The 23096-nt window shown below is 44.3% G+C and overlaps 2 protein-coding genes, 2 non-coding genes and 1 pseudogene across 4 annotated transcripts; 3 read left to right on the forward strand and 2 right to left on the reverse strand.

Moving 5' to 3' along the window:
* The first annotated feature begins 3176 nt into the window (after nucleotides 1-3176).
* LOC116914196 lies at nucleotides 3177-3238 on the forward strand. Its single transcript, XR_004389731.1, has one exon. It is a non-coding gene; the product is annotated as a U7 small nuclear RNA (small nuclear RNA).
* A 13-nt stretch (nucleotides 3239-3251) lies between these two features.
* Nucleotides 3252-3310, forward strand: LOC116914198. The gene has a single exon (XR_004389733.1). It is a non-coding gene; the product is annotated as a U7 small nuclear RNA (small nuclear RNA).
* Nucleotides 3311-3662: 352 nt separating this feature from the next.
* On the forward strand, nucleotides 3663-4986 carry LOC116913206 (E3 ubiquitin-protein ligase RNF8-like). The gene is given in 2 exon segments (XM_032917390.1): nucleotides 3663-3997; nucleotides 3999-4986. Coding segments are annotated over 2 exon segments (1260 nt in total). The 5' UTR covers nucleotides 3663-3725.
* A 4154-nt stretch (nucleotides 4987-9140) lies between these two features.
* LOC116913645 (metalloproteinase inhibitor 1-like) lies at nucleotides 9141-9718 on the reverse strand. The gene has a single exon (XM_032917913.1). The coding sequence runs from the start codon at nucleotides 9702-9704 to the stop codon at nucleotides 9159-9161; it is 546 nt and encodes a 181-aa protein (XP_032773804.1). The 5' UTR covers nucleotides 9705-9718; the 3' UTR covers nucleotides 9141-9158.
* An 8590-nt stretch (nucleotides 9719-18308) lies between these two features.
* On the reverse strand, nucleotides 18309-18722 carry LOC116913207 (annotated as a pseudogene).
* Nucleotides 18723-23096: the final 4374 nt, after the last annotated feature.

The raw sequence follows: 23096 nt of genomic DNA on the forward strand, positions 1-23096 counted from the left end.
CTTTCTTTATTCCCTGGTCCCCTCTCCCAGTAAAGGGTTTCTTTGTGTACCCCTGGTTATCCTGGAACTCACTCTGTAGATCAGATTGACCTTGAACTCAAAGATTCCCCTGCCTCTGCCTTCCAAGTGCTAGGATTAAAGGCATTCAGCACCACATAGCAATTATTGAATTTTCCTGTCCGGGGCCATAATTAAGGCTTCCATCTACAAACTGTACATACATTTTCCCTTCTTTGGGATTAAAGGACAGTTCGAGGTGTATCTTCTATCACTTCTCCCTTGCTCTGTTCCTCTTCACTGTGATTAATTCTGTAGGTGCCAGGTTTTGGAACTCCAGGAATGGCCATTTAGCACAGATGTTACTTGTACTTTCTTTTGCTTGTGCCCAACCCATCAAAATCCCAACACACAGATATTGAAAGGACAATTTTCAGCTTCATATGGAAACACAAACCAGCACCACCAACAACAACAATGCCAGGATAGCTAAAAGAATCTTAAATGATAAAAGAACTGCAGGAGATACCACCATACTCAGTCTCAAATTGTACTACAGAGCTATAGTAAATAAAAACAGCATGGTAGTCACATAAAAACAGACATATGAATCAATGGAACTGAACTGAAGAATCATATATAAGTCTATATATCTATGGACAGTGTATTTTAAACAAAAAAGTCAAGAATACACACTGGAAAAAGGAAAGCATCTTCAACAAACGGTGTTGAGCAAAGTGGATGGCTACATGTAGAAGAATGCAAGTAGGTTCATATGTATTGCCCTGCACAAAACTCAACTTTAAATGGATCAAGGACCTCAACATTAGGCCAGATATCTTGAATTTGGTAAAAGAGAAAGTGGGAAATAGTTTTGAACACATTGACACACAAAAAGACTTTAACAGAATACCATTAGCATTAGCACTAAGAACATCAATTTATAAATGAGACCTCATGACACTGAAACTCTTCTGTATGGCAAAAGACACCATCATTCAAAATGGCAGATTACAAGATGGGGAAAGATCTTTACCAATTATACATCTGATAGATAACTAAGATCCAAAATATATCAAGAACTTAAAAATAAAAGACTGGACATCAAAGAAAACAAATAGCCCAATTTTAAAATGGGGTATAGATCTAATCAGATAGTTCTGAAGGATGAAATACAAATGTCTGTGAACCAATGCAAGAAATATTTAACATCCTTAGTTGTCAGGGAAATGCAAATCAAAACTACTTTGATATTTCATCTTACTTCACTCAGAATGGCCACAATCAATAAAACAAATGGTAACTCATGTTGGTGAGAGTGTGGGGTAAAGAGAACACTCATTCATTGCAGGTGGGAGTATAGACTTATATGCCAGGTCCAGCATAGATGTTGTGACAGGACCTGTCTATGGAACAGGGCCATCAGGGCATGAGTCTCTTCAAGTGCTGATGGATGCTGTAGACATGAGGCTTGTTTGTATAATAATGTATATCTTTTACTTCCTCCTTCAGGGAATGGTCTCCTTGCCAAGGTTATTTGGGAATGTTCTCTCTGCCAAGATTAATTACTCTATAATAATCAGAAACAGCACAATTCTGGGAGGCCAGGCTATGTTTAATGTTCCTCAGCAAAATGGAAGTGCTGTAACCTTCAGGATAGCCCTTAGGGCTGTGGAAAAGAACTCTGAAAACATAGTTCAAGAATATATAGGGCTGGAGAGATGGTTCAGCGGTTAAGAGCACTGACTGCGGGGGTTGGGGATTTAGCTCAGTGGTAGAGCGCTTGCCTAGGAAGTGCAAGGCCCTGGGTTCGGTCCCCAGCTCCGAAAAAAAGAACCAAAAAAAAAAAAAAAAAGAGCACTGACTGCTCTTCCAGAGGTCCTGAGTTCAATTCCCAACAACCACATGGTGGCTCACAACCACCATGAGAGATCTGATGCCCTCTACTGGTGTATCTGAAGACAGCTACAGTGTACTTATATATAATAAATAAATAAAATCTTAAAATATATATATATAAGCAGGAATTCTGAACTATGCAAAATATAAGGATGCAATATGAATTGTATAAGGGACTTCTTGGACCAGAAAGAACAGAGGCAGCTGCACTAATGAGATGATAAAGGGAAAGGAATAGCTACCTATAAATAAATAAATAAATAAATAAATAAATAAATAAATAAATAAGGCATGAACATGATTCAAGTAATAAGGAGGCACCAGGAAGTAAAGGAGAGTGATCTCAGGATGGGATTCCAGTCAGATAAGCTTATTGTTTGTGTTACGAAGGCAGGCAGATCTCTGAGCTCAATGTCTGTCTACAGAGCAAGTTCCAGTACAGCCAAGCTTAGGCAGTGAAGGAGTAGTATTGTATTAATGATTTATTAATTAGTCCTGTTGTGGGGTTGTTTCCTACCTCAATGGTTTATGTTCCTGAGTGAAAGACACACACACACACACACACACACACACACACACACACACGTGCAGACTTTATATTTTAATATGCTCTAAGCAGCACAATAGATGGACAGCTGCCTAACCTTCATGCTGTTAGAATCTCTTTCCCACCGATAATTCCAAGTTACTACTTACTAATTTCTATGTTCCATCTTGGCTACTCTAGACCTAGTTGAGCAGCCCTCTGGGCTGCATCCTCTTGGCCTCCTTACATGGCAACTCACTGCTCTCTTGTCCACCCCTCAAGAATGGCATCTCTCCTCCCTTCTCCTCCTCCTCACTGTCCCAATCCCAGGAACCCTAAACCTCACCTCTCTTTCTCTGCTCCCCAGCTATTGGCTGCTGGTTTCTTTACCAATCAGAATTAACTGGGGGCAGGTTCCCAGAAGCTATGTGCACACCCTCTCCTGCAAACTGATTTGGGGAAACCAATTAGCATTAGACTATAAGCAGCTAAGAGTTGGAAAACAGAAAGCTAACTTTCTCACATAAAAATAGCCTCTCTGTGTAGATGTGCCAAATACTAGTGCTGTGTCCAGTGAACCACATAGGACTTGCTGTGTTAAAAATGTACTTGGTGTCTTTTTCTAGGAATCAAGGGGTTAAAGTTATAAAATGATGATTCATGGGATAATCGAAAGGGAATCTGGGGTAAATGACTGAATTAATATGCAAACAAAAGGCTGGGCTTTGGTCTGCAAAAGCTAACCTATCTAGAGAGGTAATGCAGCTCTTTTAGAATTTTTCTAGCAGGTTTTCTGACTTTAGTCAGAAAACATGAAAACTATGCAGAGAGCTATTACAGCTCCTTTGGAATTTGTCTAGGTTTTCTGACTTTGGTCGGAAAACCCACGAGCTACCTAGAGATCTGTCTAGACAGATATCTTGAGTAGACTACAGAGCTGTCAGCAGTGTGGAAGTGTGAGCTGAATAAACCCTTTCCTCCCCAACTTGCTTCTTGGTCATGATGTTTTGTGCAGGAATAAAAACCCTGACTAAGACAGGGACTATGGTGGGGTGAAAAGATCTCCCAAAGAAGGGGAAATAAATTATTTAGTTATGAAAAGATGAACAGGACCATAATTAGAGGATTAAATGGAGAGGAGGAGGGAAGAGGGGATAAAGGAAGGAACACGGCGCCACCAATCTCCCGGCGATTGCTTCCATCTGGTGTTTAGGTATGGTTCGCAGGAGGCGCCTCGGAAGCGATCAGAGCCCAGGCTGGAGTTTGGCTGCTTACTGAAAGTTGCCCGGGTGCCGAGCGGGCTATGGGCGAGCCCGACCCCTTGGTCTCGGGGCAGCTCGCGGCCCGCCGGAGCTGGTGCTTGCGGCGGCTGGGGATGGACCGCGAGTGGCTATAGCTGGAGGCTGGGAGTGAGGTGACCATAGGACGGGGACTCAGTGTCACGTACCAGCTGATCTCAAAGGTGTGCCCTCTGATGATTTCTCGAAACCACTGTGTTCTGAAGCAGAATCCTGAGGGACAATGGACGATTATGGACAATAAGAGTCTGAATGGTGTTTGGCTGAACAGAGAGCGTCTGCATCCGTAAGGGAGACCACATCCAGCTCGGAGTGCCTCTGGAAAGCAAGGAGCATGCGGAGTACGAATACGAAGTTATCGAAGAAGACCGGGAGAGTCTGGCTCCCTGCCTTGCTCCCAAGAATGACCACACAACGGAAAAGCATAAAGACTTGAGAACTAAGAGGAAGTTCAGTTCGGATGGGGTAGAGAGTCTTCCAGGCGAGGGCCCCTCAGACCTCAGGTGCCCGCTGGCTAAAGGCTCCAGTAAACCCGCTAAAGGCTCCAGTAAACCCGCTGAGCCAGAGAAGCTACACGGCAAAGGTGAAGTGGCAAGTCAGCCCTTGAGATGTTTGTGCCCTACGTTGGCGTCTCTTGAGGCGAGTGAGAGGACCGCGGGGCCTCATGCTTGCTCTACTCTTCCTAAGGTCCTCGAACTCTATCCTAAGAAGCAGAAGGCCTGCAGCCCATCAGCATCTCAGAGCAGCTTAGAACTGTTTAAGATGACCACGTCCAGGATGATCAAGCTGAAAACCCAGATGCAAGAAAAGCAGATTGCTGTCCTGAACTTCAAGAGGCAGGCCCGGAAGGGGAGCTTAAAGAAAATCGTGAGGATGGAGAAGGAGCTGGGAGACCTACAGTCCCAGCTGTACGTAGAGCAGGCTCAGCAGCAGGCAAGGGTGGAGCAGCTGGAGAAGACGTTCCAGGAGGAGGAGCAGCACCTCCAGGGTTTGGAGAAAGAGCAAGGAGAGTGTGATCTGAAGCAACAGCTGGTGCAGGCTCTGCAGGAGCATCGCGCTCTAATGGAAGAACTAGATCGCAGCAAGAAGGACTTTGAGAAAATCATTCAAGCCAAGAACAAAGAATTGGAGTGGACCAAGGAGGTCGACCAGATGTCCGAAGGATCCTACGACGACGACGACGACGACGACAAAGACGACGACGATGACAACGATGACGCCGAGCTTCCTCGCATGGCCGATCAGCACGGAGACCAGACTGCCTAGGGGTAATCAGAATGGAGGCCAGAACCAGTCTTTTTTATGACACACTGAGACTACATACCAGCCAATTTAGAGGAAAAGATGTCCCTCTCTTTCTCTCCCTCCCTCCCTCCCTCCCTCCCTCCCTCCCTCCCTCCTTGACCCATTATCCCTCTTGCCTGATACACTCAATAAATTTAAAGAAAATCAATGAAAAAAAAAAAAAAAAAAAAAAAAAGGAAGGAACACAGGAGGGACAGCTAGACCTAAGAGCCGTTGGAAGGGTCATATAGAAACCTACTATAGTAGATTTTTCTTAAAATGTGTACATATATGAAAGAAACATAAATGTAGTCACTAAACAAGGGAAACAAAGCTACAACTAGACTTCTCTCACCACTGAGACCTCCAAATGCCAGAAATAGGTCACATCTACTTGAGTTGGCCAAAAGGGCCCCCATGGGATTCCCAAACAACCCAGGCTGTTGCCAAGACTACTGGTTGCTCTCCACAAACTGATGGTAAGGTCCCATTGCTGAACACAACACCCCCATATCTCATTAAACACGGAGTTGAGCTGGTGTCCAACTAGAGCCTTCACCCCAAATCACTAGCGTTCATGGTACCAGAAGGTACCCTACCCCACTATGAGAGGAAAAAGGTAAACACCAACCCAGCTACAGGCCCTTGGATCTACAATAGCGACCTGACTGCATGATAAAGCTGGGGTAATCGTGTCACAAACATTGTGGGAATAACTGTCTTAGTCAGAGTTCCTACTCCTACACAAACATCATGACCAAGAAGCAAGTTGGGGAGGAAAGGGTTTATTCAGCTTACACTTCCACATTGATGTTCATCACCAAAGGAAATCAGGACTGTGAACTCAAGCAGGTCAGGAAGCAGGAGCTGATGCAGAGGCCATGGAGGGATGTTACTTACTGGCTTGCTTTCTTATAGAACCCAAGATCACCAGTCCAGGGATGGTACCACCTACAATGGGCTGGGTCCTCCCCGCTTGATCACTAGTTGAGAAAATGCCTTACAGCTGGGTCTCATGGAGGCATTTCCTCAACTGAGGCTCCTTTCTCTGTGATAACTCCAGCTTGTGTCAAGTTGACACACAGAACCAGCCAGTGCAGTAACCAACCACTATCTGATTGGATTTAAGGTCCATTCTATAAGATGGAACCCAGGCCTGACACTGCTTGGGTGCCCAAGAATTTGAGACTAGATAGGCCGTGGACCTAGGGAGAATTCAAAAACTATTGAACTGCTAAAAGGACATAGCAATATAATGATTCCTAATCACATTCTAATTGCCCATATATCAGGTCTCCTCTGTCAGCAGAGAGGCTTCCACCCACAGAAGATGAGACAGAGCCCCACAGGTGGATTACATGCAGGGAGTGAGAGGCCTTGGAACACTCGGGGAGGTTTTTCTTGGTGGTGGTAGTGGTTTGTTTTTGTTGTTCTTTATTTTTTCTTTAAAGATTTATTTATTTTATGTATATGAGTACACTGTCGCTGTCTTCATGCACACTAGAAAAGGGTACCAGATCCCATTATAGATGGTTGTGAGCCACCATGTGGTTGCTGGGAATTGAACTCAGGACCTCTGGAAGAACAGTCAGTGCTCTTAACCACTGAGCCTTCTCTCCAGCCCTGTTTTTGTTGTTCTTATTAGTTTTTTGTTTTGTTTTGTTTTGGTTTTGGTTTGGTTTGGCTTGGTTTTTGGTTTTAGTTTTGGTTTTGGTTTTGGTTTGGTTTGATTGGATTTGATTTTTTTTTTTTTTTTTTTTTTGAAAAAAGGTTTCTCTGTGTAGCCCTGGCTGTCCTGAAACTTCCTTTGTAGACCAGGCTAGCCTTGAACTCAGAGGTCTGCCTTCCTCTGCCTCCTGAGTGATGTGATTAAAGGTGTGTGCCACCATGCCTGGCTGGAACAGTCGTAAATGGGCTATCTTCATCAAACTCCTCTCGTCAGTCATGTGGAACTGTATCACCAGACAAAAACTTGGTACAGACAAGTGAATTCAGAAACCCCTGCACTCTCATACCTGGGGATGGTAGGAGTTTCATCTACCAGGTTCCTGTCCGAGAACACATGACTAAAACACCCCGTGGAGAGGACCGTGACACTTAAGGGCAGTGACCGAAGCCCCTCCACATACAGATGAGGCATCCATAACATTTCAGAGCAAGTCAATAGGTAGCATCTACTCACAGACCTCAACCCACACCAGAATGTATATAAGACGCTGTCCACAAGGAATAAAACACACACGAGTTATTTCACCAAGAACTGTCTGAGACGCTCTGTCTTATAAGCTGTAACACTTTGAGGACGAGAATTCTCTCCTGAAGCTTTCATTGCTGAAAGCTGCTCTAGCCTACCACAGTCACTTCCAGCTCCGTGGCCCTGTCCTTGGCTCCTTGCTGCCCGCTGTGCTCCACCAATTCGCTGCCACACCACACCACGCTCACTCAAGAGCAACTGTGACTGAGGAGGAGGCTTGGCAGTTCGTCTTGATCCAACTCCCTTCCTCTTCTGAGACCACTCTGGCTGGGTCAGAGTCCCACAGGTCTCTGCAGTAGCACCCAGTAAACAGGCCAGCACCCTCTCTCAGGGCTCAGAGAACTTTGCAGAAGAGGAAAAAAGATGCTAAGAGCCAGTGGTCCTCTGACTTCAACATGTGCACCATGGCATTCATGAGCAAACACCTACTTACACAGATGCCAGGCAAAATGTAATAACAACGCCAACAAAGGAAATTCCTTACCCCATCGGCAGTTAACTGCTTACACACCATCTGGCGAAAGGATCCATGAGCCTCTCTTTTCTTCTGTCCTTGAAGAAACATTACTGAACAGTCTTCTATAGGCTTCATACATGAAATCACAGCTGCTGAGAGTTCAAAAGGACAATGGCCATGTCACGTCTGGAGGACAGGATTCCACAATAGAGGTGTGTCTTCTGGGAGTGTATGACTGTTGCCATGGCAACAGTAACCAAATGGTGTCCCTGCCGAAGGCAATTCTTGATACTAGCAGTATGTGTATGTAAGTACATGTATAAGTGTATTGTGTGTGTGTATGTGTGCATATGTGTCTGAATGTGTGTGCATGTGTGTGTGAGTCTGTTAGTGTGAGTGTGAATGTGCAAGTGAGTGTATGTATGTGAGTGTGTATGTGTTTGTGGGTATGTGTGTGAGTGTATGTGTGTGTTGTTAATAAATATCTTGTTGTTATTAAATATCGGCCACGCCTGTCCAGAAAGAGCTCACCAAACCAACACCAACACGGTTCCACGTGGTGAGATTTAATGGAGGGATGAGACAAGGGGAAGGGGAGAGAGAAAGAAAGGAGTGAAGAGAAGAGAGAGAGTGAGGGAAGGAAGTGTCTGCCTTTTATTGGAATGAGATGTAACTACTCCCAGGTGGAGTTGGGAATTGAGCCTAAAGGTCTTCTGGGAATGTATGGCCATTGCCATGGCAACAGTGGCCAAGTGGTGTCCCTGCTGAAGGCAATTCCCGATACCAACAGTACGTGTATGTAAGTACATGTGTAAGTGTATTGTGAGAGTGTGTATGTGTATGTGTGTGCATGTGTGTGTGTGTGTGTGTGTGTGTGTGTGTGTGTGCGTGTGTGTGTGTTGATATAGGGTCTCATGCATCCCAGGTTGAATGTTGTTTTGGTTGGCTTTTGTCGCCTTAGCACAAACCTAGATATATTTGGGAAGAGAGAACCTCAGTTGAGAAAATGTCCCAACTAGCTTGGCCTGTGGTGCATTTTCTTGATTGATGATTCATGTGGGAGAGCACAGCTCACCACAGATGGTACAGGATGATGGTCCTGGCTTCTCTAGAAAGCAGGTTGAGCAAGCCACTAAGCAGCATTCTTCCATGACTTCTGCATCACTTAACAGACCTGAGTTCCTGCCCTGAATTATTTCCCGGATAATGGACAGCTACAAGTTGTAAGATGAAACAGATCCTCTCTTCCCAATTTGTTTTTTTTTTTTTTTTTTTTTTTTTTGCTATGTGATAGTTCTTTATTTCACCATGTAAGAGAAAGAAAGATGGAGGAAAAGTAAACAGTGTTCAGGCTTCAGCTTTTGCCAGCGGAAGGCTTCGGGTCATCGAGACCCCAAGGTGCACAAATCTGGATTCCATCAGGCAGACAAAGTGATTGTTCTATTAGCCCTTCTCAGAGCTCATGAGGATGTGATCTGTCCACAAGCAATGACTGTCACTCCCCAGTTTGCAAGGGATGGCTGAACAGGGAAACACTGTGCACACTCCACAGCCAGCACTATAGGTCTTTACGAAGGCCTTTTGCTGAGCAGGGCTCAGATTACGCCAGGGAACCAGGAAGCTGCAGGCAGTGATGTGTAAATTTCCATTCCTTAAGCGGCCCGCGATGAGAAACTCCCCGCTGCGGTTCTGGGGCTTGTGGACATATCCACAGAGGCTCTCCATGGCTGGGGTGTAGGCGAACCGGAAACCTGTGGCATTTCCCACAGCGTCGAATCCTTTGAGCATCTTAGTCATCTCGATCTCATAACGCTGGTATAAGGTGGTCTCAATGATTTCTGGGGAACCCATGAATTTAGCCCTTATAACCAGGTCCAAGTTGCAGAAAGCTGTCTGTGGGTGGGTTGGGGCACAGCTACAGGCTTTACTGGAAGCTATCAATGATAGCAACAAGAGGATGCCAGAGGCCAGAGATGCAAAGGGCGCCATCGTGGTATCTCTAGCGGGTCTCCAGGAGTCCCGATCTGCAGTGATGGCCCCCAATTTGCTTTTTGTCAACGGCGTTTTATGACAGCAATAGAAACCCTATCGAAGATAGTTTTTAATTAGGCAACCACGGATGACCTTGAACCTTTCTCCTTTTACCTCCAGAATGCTGGAATAAAAGCAGTACCCTACGGCTGCTGTTTTATGCAGTGTTAAGCATTGAACCTTGAGCTTTATGCGTTTCAGAAAACCCTTCACCAACCGAGAGGCAAGTAAAGCAGACAGAAGGCCAAAAGGTGAGCCAGACAGGCAGAGGGATCAGGTGACCAAAATGTCTGGATTATATAGGGAAAAGCCTCTTGGGGAAGAGCAGTCCCTGGGCTGGAAGGGTCAGAGTAGTGGGTAGGGTTTGCCAGCATACTCATACAGGTAGGAACTGAGGGATGCTGGGAGAACCTGGAGGCTAGGTCCACCTTGGTATGTTAAATAGGCACCTTCTTCCCCTCTCCCCACATGGTTAAGGATCATGTCCACCCTGGATTCTCCCAGATGTGTCTGCCTCTGCCTATGCTCTCCCACATATCTTTAATAAACTTTCTCCTCCACCATACCTAGGAGCAGTCATGTCCTTTCCTTTCCTTTTCATTTCTTTTTTTCATTCAACCGTAAAATAAAGAACTGTATTACAGGGTCACAATGTTGGGAAGGTTGACAACCTCTGCTAATTCCAGCACTTTGGTGGTAGAGGCAGGTGGATCACTAAGTTTGAGGCCAGCCTTATCTACAAAGAGAGTTCCAGGACAGCCAGGGACAGAGAAACCCTGTCCCAAGAAGAAGAAGAGGAGGAGGAGGGAGAGAAAAGGGAAAGAAAAGAAAGGAAGGAAGGAAGGAAAAGAAAGGAAAAGAAGGAAGAAGGAAGGAAGGAAGGGGAAGGAAGGAAGGAAGGAAGGAAGGAAAAAGACAAAAGAGGGGAAGGAAACCCAACCAAAAGTTACTCTGGTGCATTTTTCAGCCAATGAGGATGGGTTATTCCGAACTGACTCTCCTGAAGAGAAACTTTTGCAGCCTGCGTGTTTCGGCTTGTCATATCTAGCCCTCCTACTCTTCCAGGGCTGGCTCTGGCCTGGGGGGGTATGCCACATTAAATTCAGGCTTCCGAGTAAGTGATCGCTCTCTCTTCTCAGGTCCTAGGGGCTGCTCGGTTTTAGACATTCAGATCCCTCACAAGATTATATACCCTTCTGCTATCTACCAAAGGGATCACTGTCTCCCCACAACTCAGCTGGCTTTGGGGCTGATGAGAGGTTTGCTTGTCTGACGGTGGGACAGCCAGTATTTTACCAGAGCTCCCTGGCAGACCATGTGGATCAGGCGTCTGCCTCCCCTCGCCCCTGTGAGAAGGGCTCCCTCCTGCCGGAGCCTTGTTTCTCCCTCACTTGGCAGTTTCATGGAGACTTTGTGGATTTCCAAAGCTCTTCCCTTTTCTCTGCTTGGAATAGAGTCTCTCTTTTTATTTTATCTCCTTTATACTTGGAGGAAGTTTCTAGTTTGCCATTCATTGATCATTCTTTTTTTTAAAAGATGTCTTACCCTTGAGCCAAGGATGGCCTGGTGTTCACTATGGAGCCCAAGCTGGCCTCAAACTTGAGCTGATTCTACAGGATCTTTTCATGGTTTTGCTTGTTTGTTTGTTTGCTTGTTTGTTTGAGACAGGATCTTTTTATGTGTCCCTGGTTGTTCTGGAACTCACTATGTAGACCAGGCTGATCTCAAACTCAGGAAAAAAACTGACCTACCTCTGCCTCCCAGTGTTGGAATTCAAGACACGAGCAACCATACCCAGCTCAATCTGCTTCCTTATACCATCCAAGGCTGGGCCATTAGTAAGAAAGAAAATGCTAGTTTATGGAGCCATTTTCTCAATTGAGATTCCCTCATCCCTAATGACCCTAGCTTGTATCGAGCTGACAAAACACTAGGCGGTACAATGGTTAGTGCTTATCCTAAACCTTGACACACTGTTAATATATCACTATTAAACAGAACTTTTATCTTTTCTATTTATTCCCAAGATCCCATTTTAATATCACAATATAGAATGTGATACAGCTTTAAAAATTCCACAATCTTTAAGAATTTCAACGCTCTAAATGCCCACGTTCTCTTTCGAGCCCAATGTCACTGGGCCTCGTGGTGTACACATTGATTCCGGCACTGGAGGGCCTAGGAGATGGATGGATCTCTGAGTCAAAGTCAGACTGGTTTACATCGTGACCAGGTCTACATAGTGAGTTCCAGGACAAACAGGACTAATGAGAAACACTTGTCCTGTCCCAAACTGGCTTTTCAAACTTCCCTCAGAAATCTCACAAATCAGGCCTCCATCATCTGTATTTCTGTCCATGTTCTTATCTCCCCATTTCCCATAATAGTTTAAGCTTTGAGCACGCAATGTCTTTTTTAGCTCAAAATTCCAAGCTTCCTCCATGATCCTCCCCAAAACAACATGATACCCCACAATCCTGATACTAGTTTGTCTGTTTGCTTTCGATTGCTGTGATAAAACACCATAATCAGAAGCAATTTGGGGAGGAAAAGTTTTAGTACACCTTATAGCATATAGTCCATCATTAAAGACAGAGCAGCAAATCAGGCAGGAAGTGAAGTATCGGCCATGGAAGATCGCTGCTTACTAGTAATAGGTTTCTGTCTCAGATGGTAAGTTTCTCTGCCAATAAAATAAACCAAACCAATCCAAATTTTAAAAGTAAAAAAGCAGGTTTATTGAGGGGTAGGTCTCGGAGAATGAAGCCAGAGAAGTCACCATGGAGACACAGAGGAGAAGACTGGACAGGGAGAAGGCAGAGAGAAAAGAAGTGGAGGAGGAGGGAGGGAGAGATGGTGAAGGGAAGGAGAGGGAGAGGGGAGAGAGAGGGAGGAGGAGGGAGGTGGAGAGGGAGAGGAGGAGAGGAGAGGGAGGTGGGGGGGAGGGGGAGGTGGAGAGGGGAGGGAGAGAGAAGGAGGGAGGGACAGAGGGGGAGGAGGGGGAGAGGGAGAGGAGAGGAGAGGGAGAGAGAGAGAGATCAGAAACAGCTCTCTGGAATTCAGATTTTCTGGAATGGCCACAGGCCCTTTAGCTGGAACACACCTGGTGCACCTGGTGGTGGCACGTGATGTGATGACATGTCTCTGATTGCAGATACAGGGTCACCTGTATACTGTTAGCATTCCTTTAGGCTCTGCCCTACAGTTACCTAGCAACAGCTGCTTGCCCAGTAAGAAAGAACTTCTCTCCTTCCCTCCCACTCCCTCCCTCCCTCTTCCTCCCCCCCTCCCTCCCTCCCCTCCTCCCTTCCCTTCTTCCCCTTCCTTCCTCTTCTTCCCCCTCCCTCCTCTCCTTCCCTCCCCTCCTTCCCCCCTCCCTCTTTCCCTCCCCTTCCTCCTCCTTCCCCTCCCCTCCCTTTCCTCCTCCCTTCCCCCTCCTTGCCCCTCCCCCCTTTCCCTTTCTCTTCCCTACATGCCTCTGGTCTGCCTCTTCCCCTCTTCCTCTCTCTTCTTTCCACCCTTCTCTGTCCTCCATTCTTTGCCTCTACCCCTTTCTCCAAGTCCCCTTCCCCATCCTAGCAATAAACCTTTGTATTGTTGCATGGCTTAATTGTTCAGGTGACATCTTGACTGAGCCCACTGAGGTACCCCCACCCCTGCCCATTACACCACCACTGTTTTATAAAACACAAGCCTAACAATTGGCTTACTTTCCATGGCTTGCTCAGCCTACTTTCTTTAAACCACCCAGGACTGCCTGCCACAGTGGACTGGGTCCTCCCACATCAATCATTAATCAAGAAAATGCCCTACAGACTTTAACTGATAGAGGTGTTTTCTCAACCAAGGATGTTCTTTTCACCCGGAGGAAGGTTCAGGAATATACTGGAACAGGGAACACCCAGTGTAATTGCTAGCAGGCTGTCCCAGATCCAGACGTGGTGGTACACACCTTCAGAAAGATTCTCTCTTCTTTGCCTGCCTGCCTTGTGGGACTGAGCCACTGCTAAATCCTTGGACTTCCATTCACATTTGCTGCTGACCATTGCTGGGGAGTTGGACTACAGACTGTAAGTCATCAACAAATTCCCTTACTATAAAGAGACTACCCATAAATTCTATAACTCTGGAGCACCCTGAGTAATACACAGACTAATAAAGGCTTTCTACTGGTTTAACTCTGTGTCCTAACAGTCTTCTCTGGTGGACACCCCACAAGAGAAACAAAAAATTGTCCAACATTTAATCTCTTCTCATTTTTTTCTGGTGTGCTTTTTTAAAAGAATATATTATTTACATGTATGGGGTGTGTTCTCTGCATGCATGCCTGTAAACCATGTACCTGAGGAGGCCAGAAGAAGGACTTAGATCCCTGGAACAGGAATTACAGACAGTTGTGAGAAATAGTGTGGGAGCTAAGAATCAAACAAACCTAAGTCCTCTGGCAAAGAAACCACTTCTTTTAAATCACTTTTTAAAATAATTTTTAATTATATGTATGTATGTGTCTCCGTGCAGGCGTGTATATGGGAGGGAAGGTGCCACCAAAGGCCAGTCAGATGCTCCTTGAGCTCCATTTACAGGTGGTTGTGAGCTGCCTGAAGTAAGTGTTGGGAATCCAGCTTAGGTCAGCTGGAAAATTGGTATGTGCTCTTAACTGCGGAACCATCTCTGTAGCCCTGTGCTGTGGCGGCTGCTGGTTTTGGTTGGTTGGTTGGTTGGATGGTTGGTTGGTTGGTTTGTTGGTTGGTTGGTTGGTTGGTTGGTTGGTTGGTTGGTTGGTTGGTTGGTTGGTTGGTTGGTTGGTTGGTTGGTTGGTTGGTTGGTTGGTTGGTTGTTTGGTTGGTTGGTTGGTTGGTTGGTTGGTTGGTTGGTTGGTTGGTTGGTTGGTTGGTTGGTTGGTTGGTTGGTTGGTTGGTTGGTTGGATGGTTGGTTGGTTGGTTGGTTGGTTGGTTGGTTGGTTGGTTGGTTGGTTGGTTGGTTGGTTGGTTGGTTGGTTGGTTGGTTGGTTGGTTGGTTGGTTGGCTGGTTGGTTGGTTGGTTGGTTGGATGGTTGGTTGGTTGGTTGGTTGTTTGGATGGTTGGATGGTTGATTGGTTGGATGGTTGGTTGGTTGGTTGGATGGTTGGTTGGTTGCTTGGGTTATTTTGTAGTTGTAATTTGTTTTCAGAAAGGGCCTCACATGGAGGAGGCTGGCCTTGAACTGATTCCTCTGCCACCTCCCAAGGGCTAGGAGATCAGCTGTGAGCTGTCATGACCAGATTTCTTTGTTGTTGTTACCACACATTTAACCATGTTTTTACTTTATCATTATTTTTTCATTTATTTGTGTGTGTGTGTGTGCATGTGTGTGCTTGTGTGATATTATGAGCATACAGAAATCTGAGGATAACTTCATGGAGCTGATATTTTTCCTTCCACTTTTATTCAGGTTCAAGAATCAAACTCAGGACACTAAGCTCTACCCACTAATCCACTTCCATACATTCAGATAATTTTATTTATATATTCATTATTTAATTTCTTATTTCTTATTCTCTTTTCCATTTTTTTGCCCTCTATCAACCTCTTCTTCATTATACTGTTAGCATTTTAACTTTATATTACTAAGGTTTTTTTTTTTAAGATTTAAAAGATTTGGGCTGGAGAGATGGCTCAGCGGTTAAGAGCACTGACTGCTCTTCCAGAGGTCCTGAGTTCAAATCCCAGCAACCACATGGTGGCTTACAACCATCTGTAATGAGATCTGGTACCCTCTTCTGGTGTATCTAAAGACAGCTACAGTGTATTTATATATAATAAATGAATAAAATTTATATGAATAAATCTAAAAAAAAAGAGTGAGCTGTCATAACTGTCATTTGCTTGGTAGTTTTTCCTGAGAAAGAGTCTCATATAGCCAGACTGGCTTCAAAATGAACTTGAGGGGTTGGGGATTTGGCTCAGGGGTAGAGCGCTTGCCTAGGAAGCGCAAGGCCCTGGGTTCGGTCCCCAGCTCTGAAAAAAAAGAACCAAAAAAAAAAAAAACCAAACAAAATGAACTTGAACTCTTTATCCTGCCCTAACCTCACAGTTAACTGGCATGAGCCTCCACTCCCTAGTTTAAATTTTAATGTGTTCTTTCCTCTTCCCTTCCAGAACTTTCTTCTCTATGTTGGCCATCTGCTCCTTCTCTCATACTGTTGCCCTCTCCCTGACTTCCACCTTTGTCAATACCAATTACTGTTTCCATGTTTATCCTAAAGAGTTTAACATCGTACCACACTCCATCAGCTTTTCCCTTGTCTATTTTATGATTTCTGATGATGTTAGTGGGTTTTCATTGACCTTAAATCTGTTTCAATATTATGATTAGACTCAAGTATGTTCCTCAGTGAGAAGACCTCTACATAAAACTGAGGCAACAGAGGGATAAGTCAATATAGGTAACATGAGTCCTCCAAATGATCAAAAGTCCTCAACTACTAAACTCAAAGATACTAAAATAAGTAAAAATGCAGGAAGAGGCCAAAAACTTATGAGAAAAAATTGATCAATAACCTCAAAGATGATACAAACCAGCAATGATTTCAATCCAGGACCCAGAGAGGAAAAAAAGAGGGGGACCCAAAGAGGGGGGAAAAAATCAGAAGATGGATGTGAAAGGAAAATTATACAGATTTAAGGTTTAAAAATATGAAGTTAAAAGAGTAAGTTTCAAAATTCAGACTCAGGACTAAACACTGTGAAAAGCAAGTCCAGGCAGCCCCGCCCTGCCGCTAGGACTAACAGACCATAAAGATAAAGAAAAGGAACGCAGGAACCAGCCCGAGTTATCAGGACTGACTCAAACCATCTGGCAGAAGGGCACCTCCCCCAGCTTACTCAGAGTCACACCTTAACCAGATGTCCTTCAAACCCTGATACGCCCCTAGCTCCTAAAATCCTGTATGCTCCAGTCACCACGTACTCTCCTGCTGTGCTGTAATCTCACTGCCATGTTTAAATGAGCCAATCACTTATAGCCGCGCCAGAAATTGTGTGTAACCGCGCCAAACCCCCTAGCCTTCCCTATATAAATCCCTGACTTTTGAGCTTCGGGGTCGACTCCTCTGTCTCCTGCGCAGGATACGTGTCGACCCGGAGATCCCCGTAATAGATCTCCGTAATAAACCTCGCCTTTGCTTATTACATCCAAAATGGTCTCTCTGTGTCTGGGGTCCGCGATTTCCCACGACTTTAGAAAGGGTCTCTCTTCGGGGATCTTTCAGATGAGAAATATGGATCAAAAAGTCAGCAACACAGAGGAAAAGAACTGATAGAAACTAAAATTTTGAAGAACAAAAAAAAAAAAATTAGAAATGTTGGCAATGAAAATTCGATGAGGGCTGGAGAGATGGCTCATCAGTTAAGAGCATTGACTGTTCTTCCAGAGGTCCTGAGTTCAATTCCCAGCAACCACATGGTGGCTCACGACCATCTGTAATGGGATCTGATGCCCTCTTCTGGTGGGTCTGAAGACAGCTACAGTGTACTCACATACATAAAATAAACGCTTCTTTAAAAAAAAAGAAAAAGAAAGAAATGGACATCCAAAGACAAAAGGCATTTAGATCTGCAGATGTACGTGACCAGTAGGAAAGACATGCTCACACACCACTGTGAGAATGCTAACTGCTGCTGTGATGGAATTGGCATGGAAGTCCCTCAGAAATTAAAATAAGCTAGGCATTGTGATATGCATTCGTAATCCTAGCACTGGTAAGCTGAAGGCAGAGCAGGCAAGAGTTCAAGCTCATTCCTGGCTACATAGTGAGTTTGAGGGCGGCCTGCATTATATGAGACCATGTATCAGAATGAAAGACAAGCTTAAAATAGAACTACCTTAGACCCAGTTATACAGCACTTGGTGCATACCTGAAGGGTCTAAGTCAAGGTCCACATGTACATCCAAGTTAGCTGCTGCACTATTCACACTAGCTAGGGAGCTGAACCATCCCAGATGTCCACAGATGAATGGATGAAGAAAATGTGGTTTATAAATAAAAGGGAATGTTTTTCAGTCTTAAAGGAAAGTGAAGCCATACATTTGCAGGAAAAAATGGATGCGACTGGAAATAATTATGTCAAATGACATAAGCCAGATTCAGAATGACACATACCATGTGTTTCTTCTCATATATATTTAAGTGTGTGTGTGTGTGTGTGTGTGTGTCTGTGTGTGTGTGAGAGAGAGAGATAAAAGTATAACAGAGACCATTAGATACATCTTCACAGTGAGGAGGTGGGGGAGAGAGAATAATGAAATTCATATGACATGAAAGGGGAGGGGTAATTTCAGGAGGAGAGGAACAGCAAGAGAGCAAGGGGGAGGGGCAGTACAGGGAGCAGGGGAGTAAGAAAGAGGTCTAATGAGACTAATTCATGTCAGTAGTACATATACTATATGAGTGTAATTTATAGTAATGTCAAAATGAAGCCTAAAACTTTGTATGTTAAGATAAGAAATTTTTCTTAAGTTTTTTTTGTTGTTGTTTTTGGACTACTTAAGCAGTCTTTAATGAAAGCCGAACATGAGATTTCTACTCCTGCATCTTCTCGATCGTTTCTTCCTTGTATTTGCCCTTCTCCCTTCCTATTTGCCGGGACTTGGCTTTCCTCTCCAGGATCTTCTTGTGGTCCTTGCCCAGCTTTAGCCTGGTGATACCCACCTTGCTGGGGTGGATGCCCACATGGACAGTTGTGCCATTAGCCTTCTCTCGCTGGACTCACTCAATGTATTTCTTCCTGTACACTTGGACCACTTTGCCAATCTGCTGGCCTTTGTAGTGTCCTCAAACAGCCTGGACTTCATCATCCTTTCGAAAGGGCATAGACAGAACATTATACTTCTGTCTCAGTCCTTTGGAAAGAGGAGAAGACGTGATCTTCCTCTGAACGTGAGACGGTGCATTGAAATGCTGTTTGTGGTTCTTGCTTCGGTCAGAAGTCATGAATGAAGGGATTGATCATTTTGGCAGCTACGATCCAGTGATGGCTGCAAAAGGAGAGAGATCTACATGCAACTTCCAGTTCTGTAAGTTGTTTCTTAAGTTTTTTAACCCGGCTATTATAAAGTCTTAGGAGAAGGAAAATCAGAAGTTTAAGGTCATCTTCAACCACATTGTGTGTTCAAGGTCAGCCTGCCCTAAATGAAAGTCTGCCTCAAAAGAAAAATGGGGGGAGGGGGCCAGAGAGCTAGCACAGCAGTGAAGAGCACTTTCTGCTCAATCGTCAAAACTGACTTTCAGACTTCAAACCTTATGTTAAGCGGCAAACAAATACCTGTTACTCTAGCTCAGAGCGATTGATGCCCTATTTTTGACTTTCTTGACACTCTATGTGAACACACACGCACACACACACACACACACGCACACACACACACACACACACACACACACACACACACACACACACACACAGAAACAAAGGACAAATCAGAGTTGGAGATGTAACTAAGTGGTAGAACTCCTGCCAAGACTCTAATGGTGTGTGGTGCTGTGCACCTTTAATGCCAGCACTCCCTATCTATTTGTAGGCAGGGATACAGAGTACAAGGAAGGAAGGAAGGAAGGAAGGAAGGAAGGAAGGAAGGAAGGAATGAATGTTGGTTGATTTAATTCACAGCATTGAAGAAAAAAATAAAAATCATAAACTCAAATCATAATCTTAGGAGACATTTTTCAAGGCACATACTTGATATTATTATTTTTTACTTTTATTTTTAATTGATTCATTTCAATTCTTTTGGTTGTCATCTTCCTCTTCCTCTTTCTCCTCTTCCTCTTCTTCCTCCTCTTCCTCCTCTTCCTCCTCTTCCTCTTCTTCCTCTTCTTCCTCCTCCTCTTCTTCTCCTTCCTAAGATAGGGTTTCTCTATGTATGGCTGTCCTGGAACTCTCTGTGTAGGCCAAGCTGTACTCAAACTGAGAGAACCCGCTGACTCTGATTCCTGAGTGTAGGGATTAAATGTGTGTGTCTCACCTTGCCTGACTTTTTTTTTTTACCATTCTTTAACACAGGGACTCCCTGTCTCTCAGAATGTCCTGAAAGTCACTGTGTAGTCAGACCAACTTCAAATATATGCCAAACACATCTTTTCCCCATCTCCCAAGTGCAGGCATTACCTATACCACCAAGCCTGGTTTGATAGAGCATCAGTTTTTGTTTTGTTTTGTTTTGTTTTTTTAAAGATTTATTTATTATATATAAGTACACTGTAGCTGTCTTCAGACACACCAGAAGAGGGCATCAGATCTCATTACAGATGGTTGTGAGCCACCATGTGGTTGCTGGGAATTGAACTCAGGACCTCTGGAAGAGCAGTCAGTGCTCTTAACCATGAACCATCTCTCCAGCCCCGAGCATCAGTTTTGATTTTGTTTTTTTTTTCCTTTTGGTGGTGGTGGTGGTTTGGTTGGTCGGTTGGTTGGTTTTTAAAGAGTCTCATTATGTACCCGTAGCTGGCCCAAAAGTGAATGAATGGTGATTCCACCAGAAAACATACAAGGACACTTTTTTTTTTTTTTTTTTTTTTTAAATGTTTTCCTTTTTTTTTTTTTTTTTTTTTTTTTTTTTTTTTTTTTTTTTCGAGCTGAGGACCTAACTCAGGGCCTTATGCTTCCTAGGTAAGCGCCTACCACTGAGCTAAACCCCAGCCCCACAAGGACACCTTAAAGCTGGATAGAATATATGTACTGCTGGCTAACAGCTACACTGGGAACTTGCCTAAATCATGCAGCCTGAGGCTCACCATTCTTTGTTATGCACAAAACCCACATTCTGGTTGGCACAGTTTGGTTAGCAAGAACAGTTATTTCTGACCATGGCTAAACATTCTCTAATTATCTCTGACTGACTGGCATAGAAACAACTACTACTCCGAGAGCTATACAAAGACTTCCTGAATGGGAGGTGCAGTCCTCTTCAAATATGAAGGACAACCTCAGCTAATGAGTTGGGCTTCTAGGGCTGGAGAGATGGCTCAGTGGTTAAGAGCACTGTCTGCTCTTCCAGAGGTCCTGAGTTCAATTCCCAGCAACCACATGGTGGCTCACAACCATCTGTAATGGGATCTGATGCCCTCTTCTGGTGTGTCTGAAGACAGCAATAGTGTACTTATATATAATAAATAAATCTTAAAAAAAAAAAAAAAGTTGAGCTTCTAGATGGAGACCAGAATTTTCTAGATGGGCCAGATCTTTGTGTGCTTGAGCATTGAATTCCTTCAAGTTTTAATTCCCCAAAATGAGAGCTGAGATTTTAATGGCAGTTGAGCCTGCCATGCCTGCCTTCTCCAACAGAGGAATAAGGAGACGGATGGCACAGCTCCAAAGAAGCCCAGAATCAAGATTTAAATGGGCCCCATTCTCTTCTCCATCACAAACCCCTGTGGTATGATATACACTAAACGCAAAGGAGTGGGGTCTCCTTTGATGCAAACAATTCGGATGTACAATTGATTAAGCTCTTAATACAAGCAAACCAGGTAGTCTCTGGGGTCTAGAAACACACTCGACTGCCGTTTTTAGAGTTAACCTGCTAGCTATGGTTACAGGAATCTGCATGAGGGAACTATGTAAAAGATAATGTTAGTGATTAAGTAGGTATCATTTCCTTGGAGGGCCCCCAGGTTTAGCCTAGGTTGGTTGAATTTACAGTTGTCAGGATTGGAAGAAGAGTTTTATTGTTTAGTTAGTATCAATCCCAATATAAGGGGGTTTAAGGTCCAAGCATAGACAGGGTCCTGACCTATGTCCAGTTGAGGATGGTTAAGGAACTCATAGACCTTTCTTAGCATCCTAAGGAATTGTTTTCTGTAGGTATAGATTATTTGCAAGCTACTTTTAATAAGGGTTCAAACTCTCCTCTAGCCCACCACCCAGCAGAGGTGTAGAAGAGAAAATTATTAGGACATGGGGGAAGTGGACCTGTTCAGCAACAGTTCCTTGGGGGCGAGCTCAACTGTCTTTGGCAGCAGTTCAGTTCTGCAGCAAACACCAAATATGACTCAGACCAGTCCTCTGGGCAGGCACACACCAGACACGAACCAGCAGCTGTTGTTCAGTCCTGAAGGAACCACAAGGCTCATCAATCGGCCTGAGGTAAAGCTGGGGAAGCAGCAAGCTGCTGCAGGAACCTCGCCAGCAGTTCTTTGGCAAGTTTCTTTCAAAGGCGGTGTTACCACAAGCTGAGCTCTACAACACTGTGTAAGGAGAGCCAATACACGCATGTCGTTAGGGAAGAATAGTGAGACAGAGCAAACCAAACCAATGCTCAGTGCTTATCTCCCACTGTCTGTGGGTTTATATATATATATATATATATATATATATATATATATATATACACACATATATATACATATATATATACACACACATATATATACATATATATACACACACATAATATATTATACACACACATATATACATATATATACACACATATATATACATATATATACACACACACATAATATATTATACACACACACACACACACACACACACACACATTATATATATTCCTTCATTACAGGGGTTTGCTATACCAAAACAGCCTTTCAGCTGTGTCTGTTTTGGGAAAACATACTTTCATGTGTCCGCTTTAGCAAGACATCCTTTCAACCTGTGTGCCACAGCAAAACATCATTTGACGTAACTCTTCAAAGAAACTAGAAGTTTGCACTCCAGGCTTCTACTGCCTCCTTGACTTTTACACCCTGAGTTACTGAAGACACTCCTTGGCAAATAGGAAGACTAGGGTTCATCACCTTAGGGGCTCATTTTCCAGGGGTTGCACAATAGGCAGGTTTGGGCTGATGGGCTGGGTGACTCAAAGTGCCAGGCTTTTTTGATAGTAAATTTGTTGTCTGGGTCTAGACCACTGATATATAATCTGACTCCCCAGGTTTTACTGGTTTTTCAGTACGGGATGGCATTGCCTGTGGCTGTCAGTCAGTTGTGATGGTCCCATTTCTTAGACTGTGAATGGATCTTAGAAATGAACGTGCCTAGGAAAACCCAGTTTCACAACCCTATTTAGCTTCCCTCCGCTAGCTCCTGGAAGCTTGGGGAGTTGTCAGCTAGGCAGGCATGGTACTAGATAAGATCAGAGCCGTTTCTTTTCACCTGTGGACCAGCAGCCCCGTCAGGGAGTTCCTTCCCTGGAGAGATAAAACGTCCTCTAGTGGTCTAGTAGTTTTCAGAAGTCTACCTGGAAACTGAGTTGGGTCTCAGTGGAAAGACTGGCTATGTGCTCCCTGACCAACTCCCACCCCCAACACACACTTCTTAAATTTTCAGACCCAGGGACGTGTTGGACA

This window comes from Rattus rattus, chromosome 12 (genome assembly GCF_011064425.1).
Source record: "Rattus rattus isolate New Zealand chromosome 12, Rrattus_CSIRO_v1, whole genome shotgun sequence".
Classification (NCBI taxonomy): Eukaryota; Metazoa; Chordata; class Mammalia; order Rodentia; family Muridae; genus Rattus; species Rattus rattus.

Coding starts and splice junctions, on each gene's coding strand:
- LOC116913645 (XM_032917913.1), bottom strand. CDS start 9,704: ATGGCGCCCTTTGCATCTCTGGCCTCTGGCATCCTCTTGTTGCTATCA.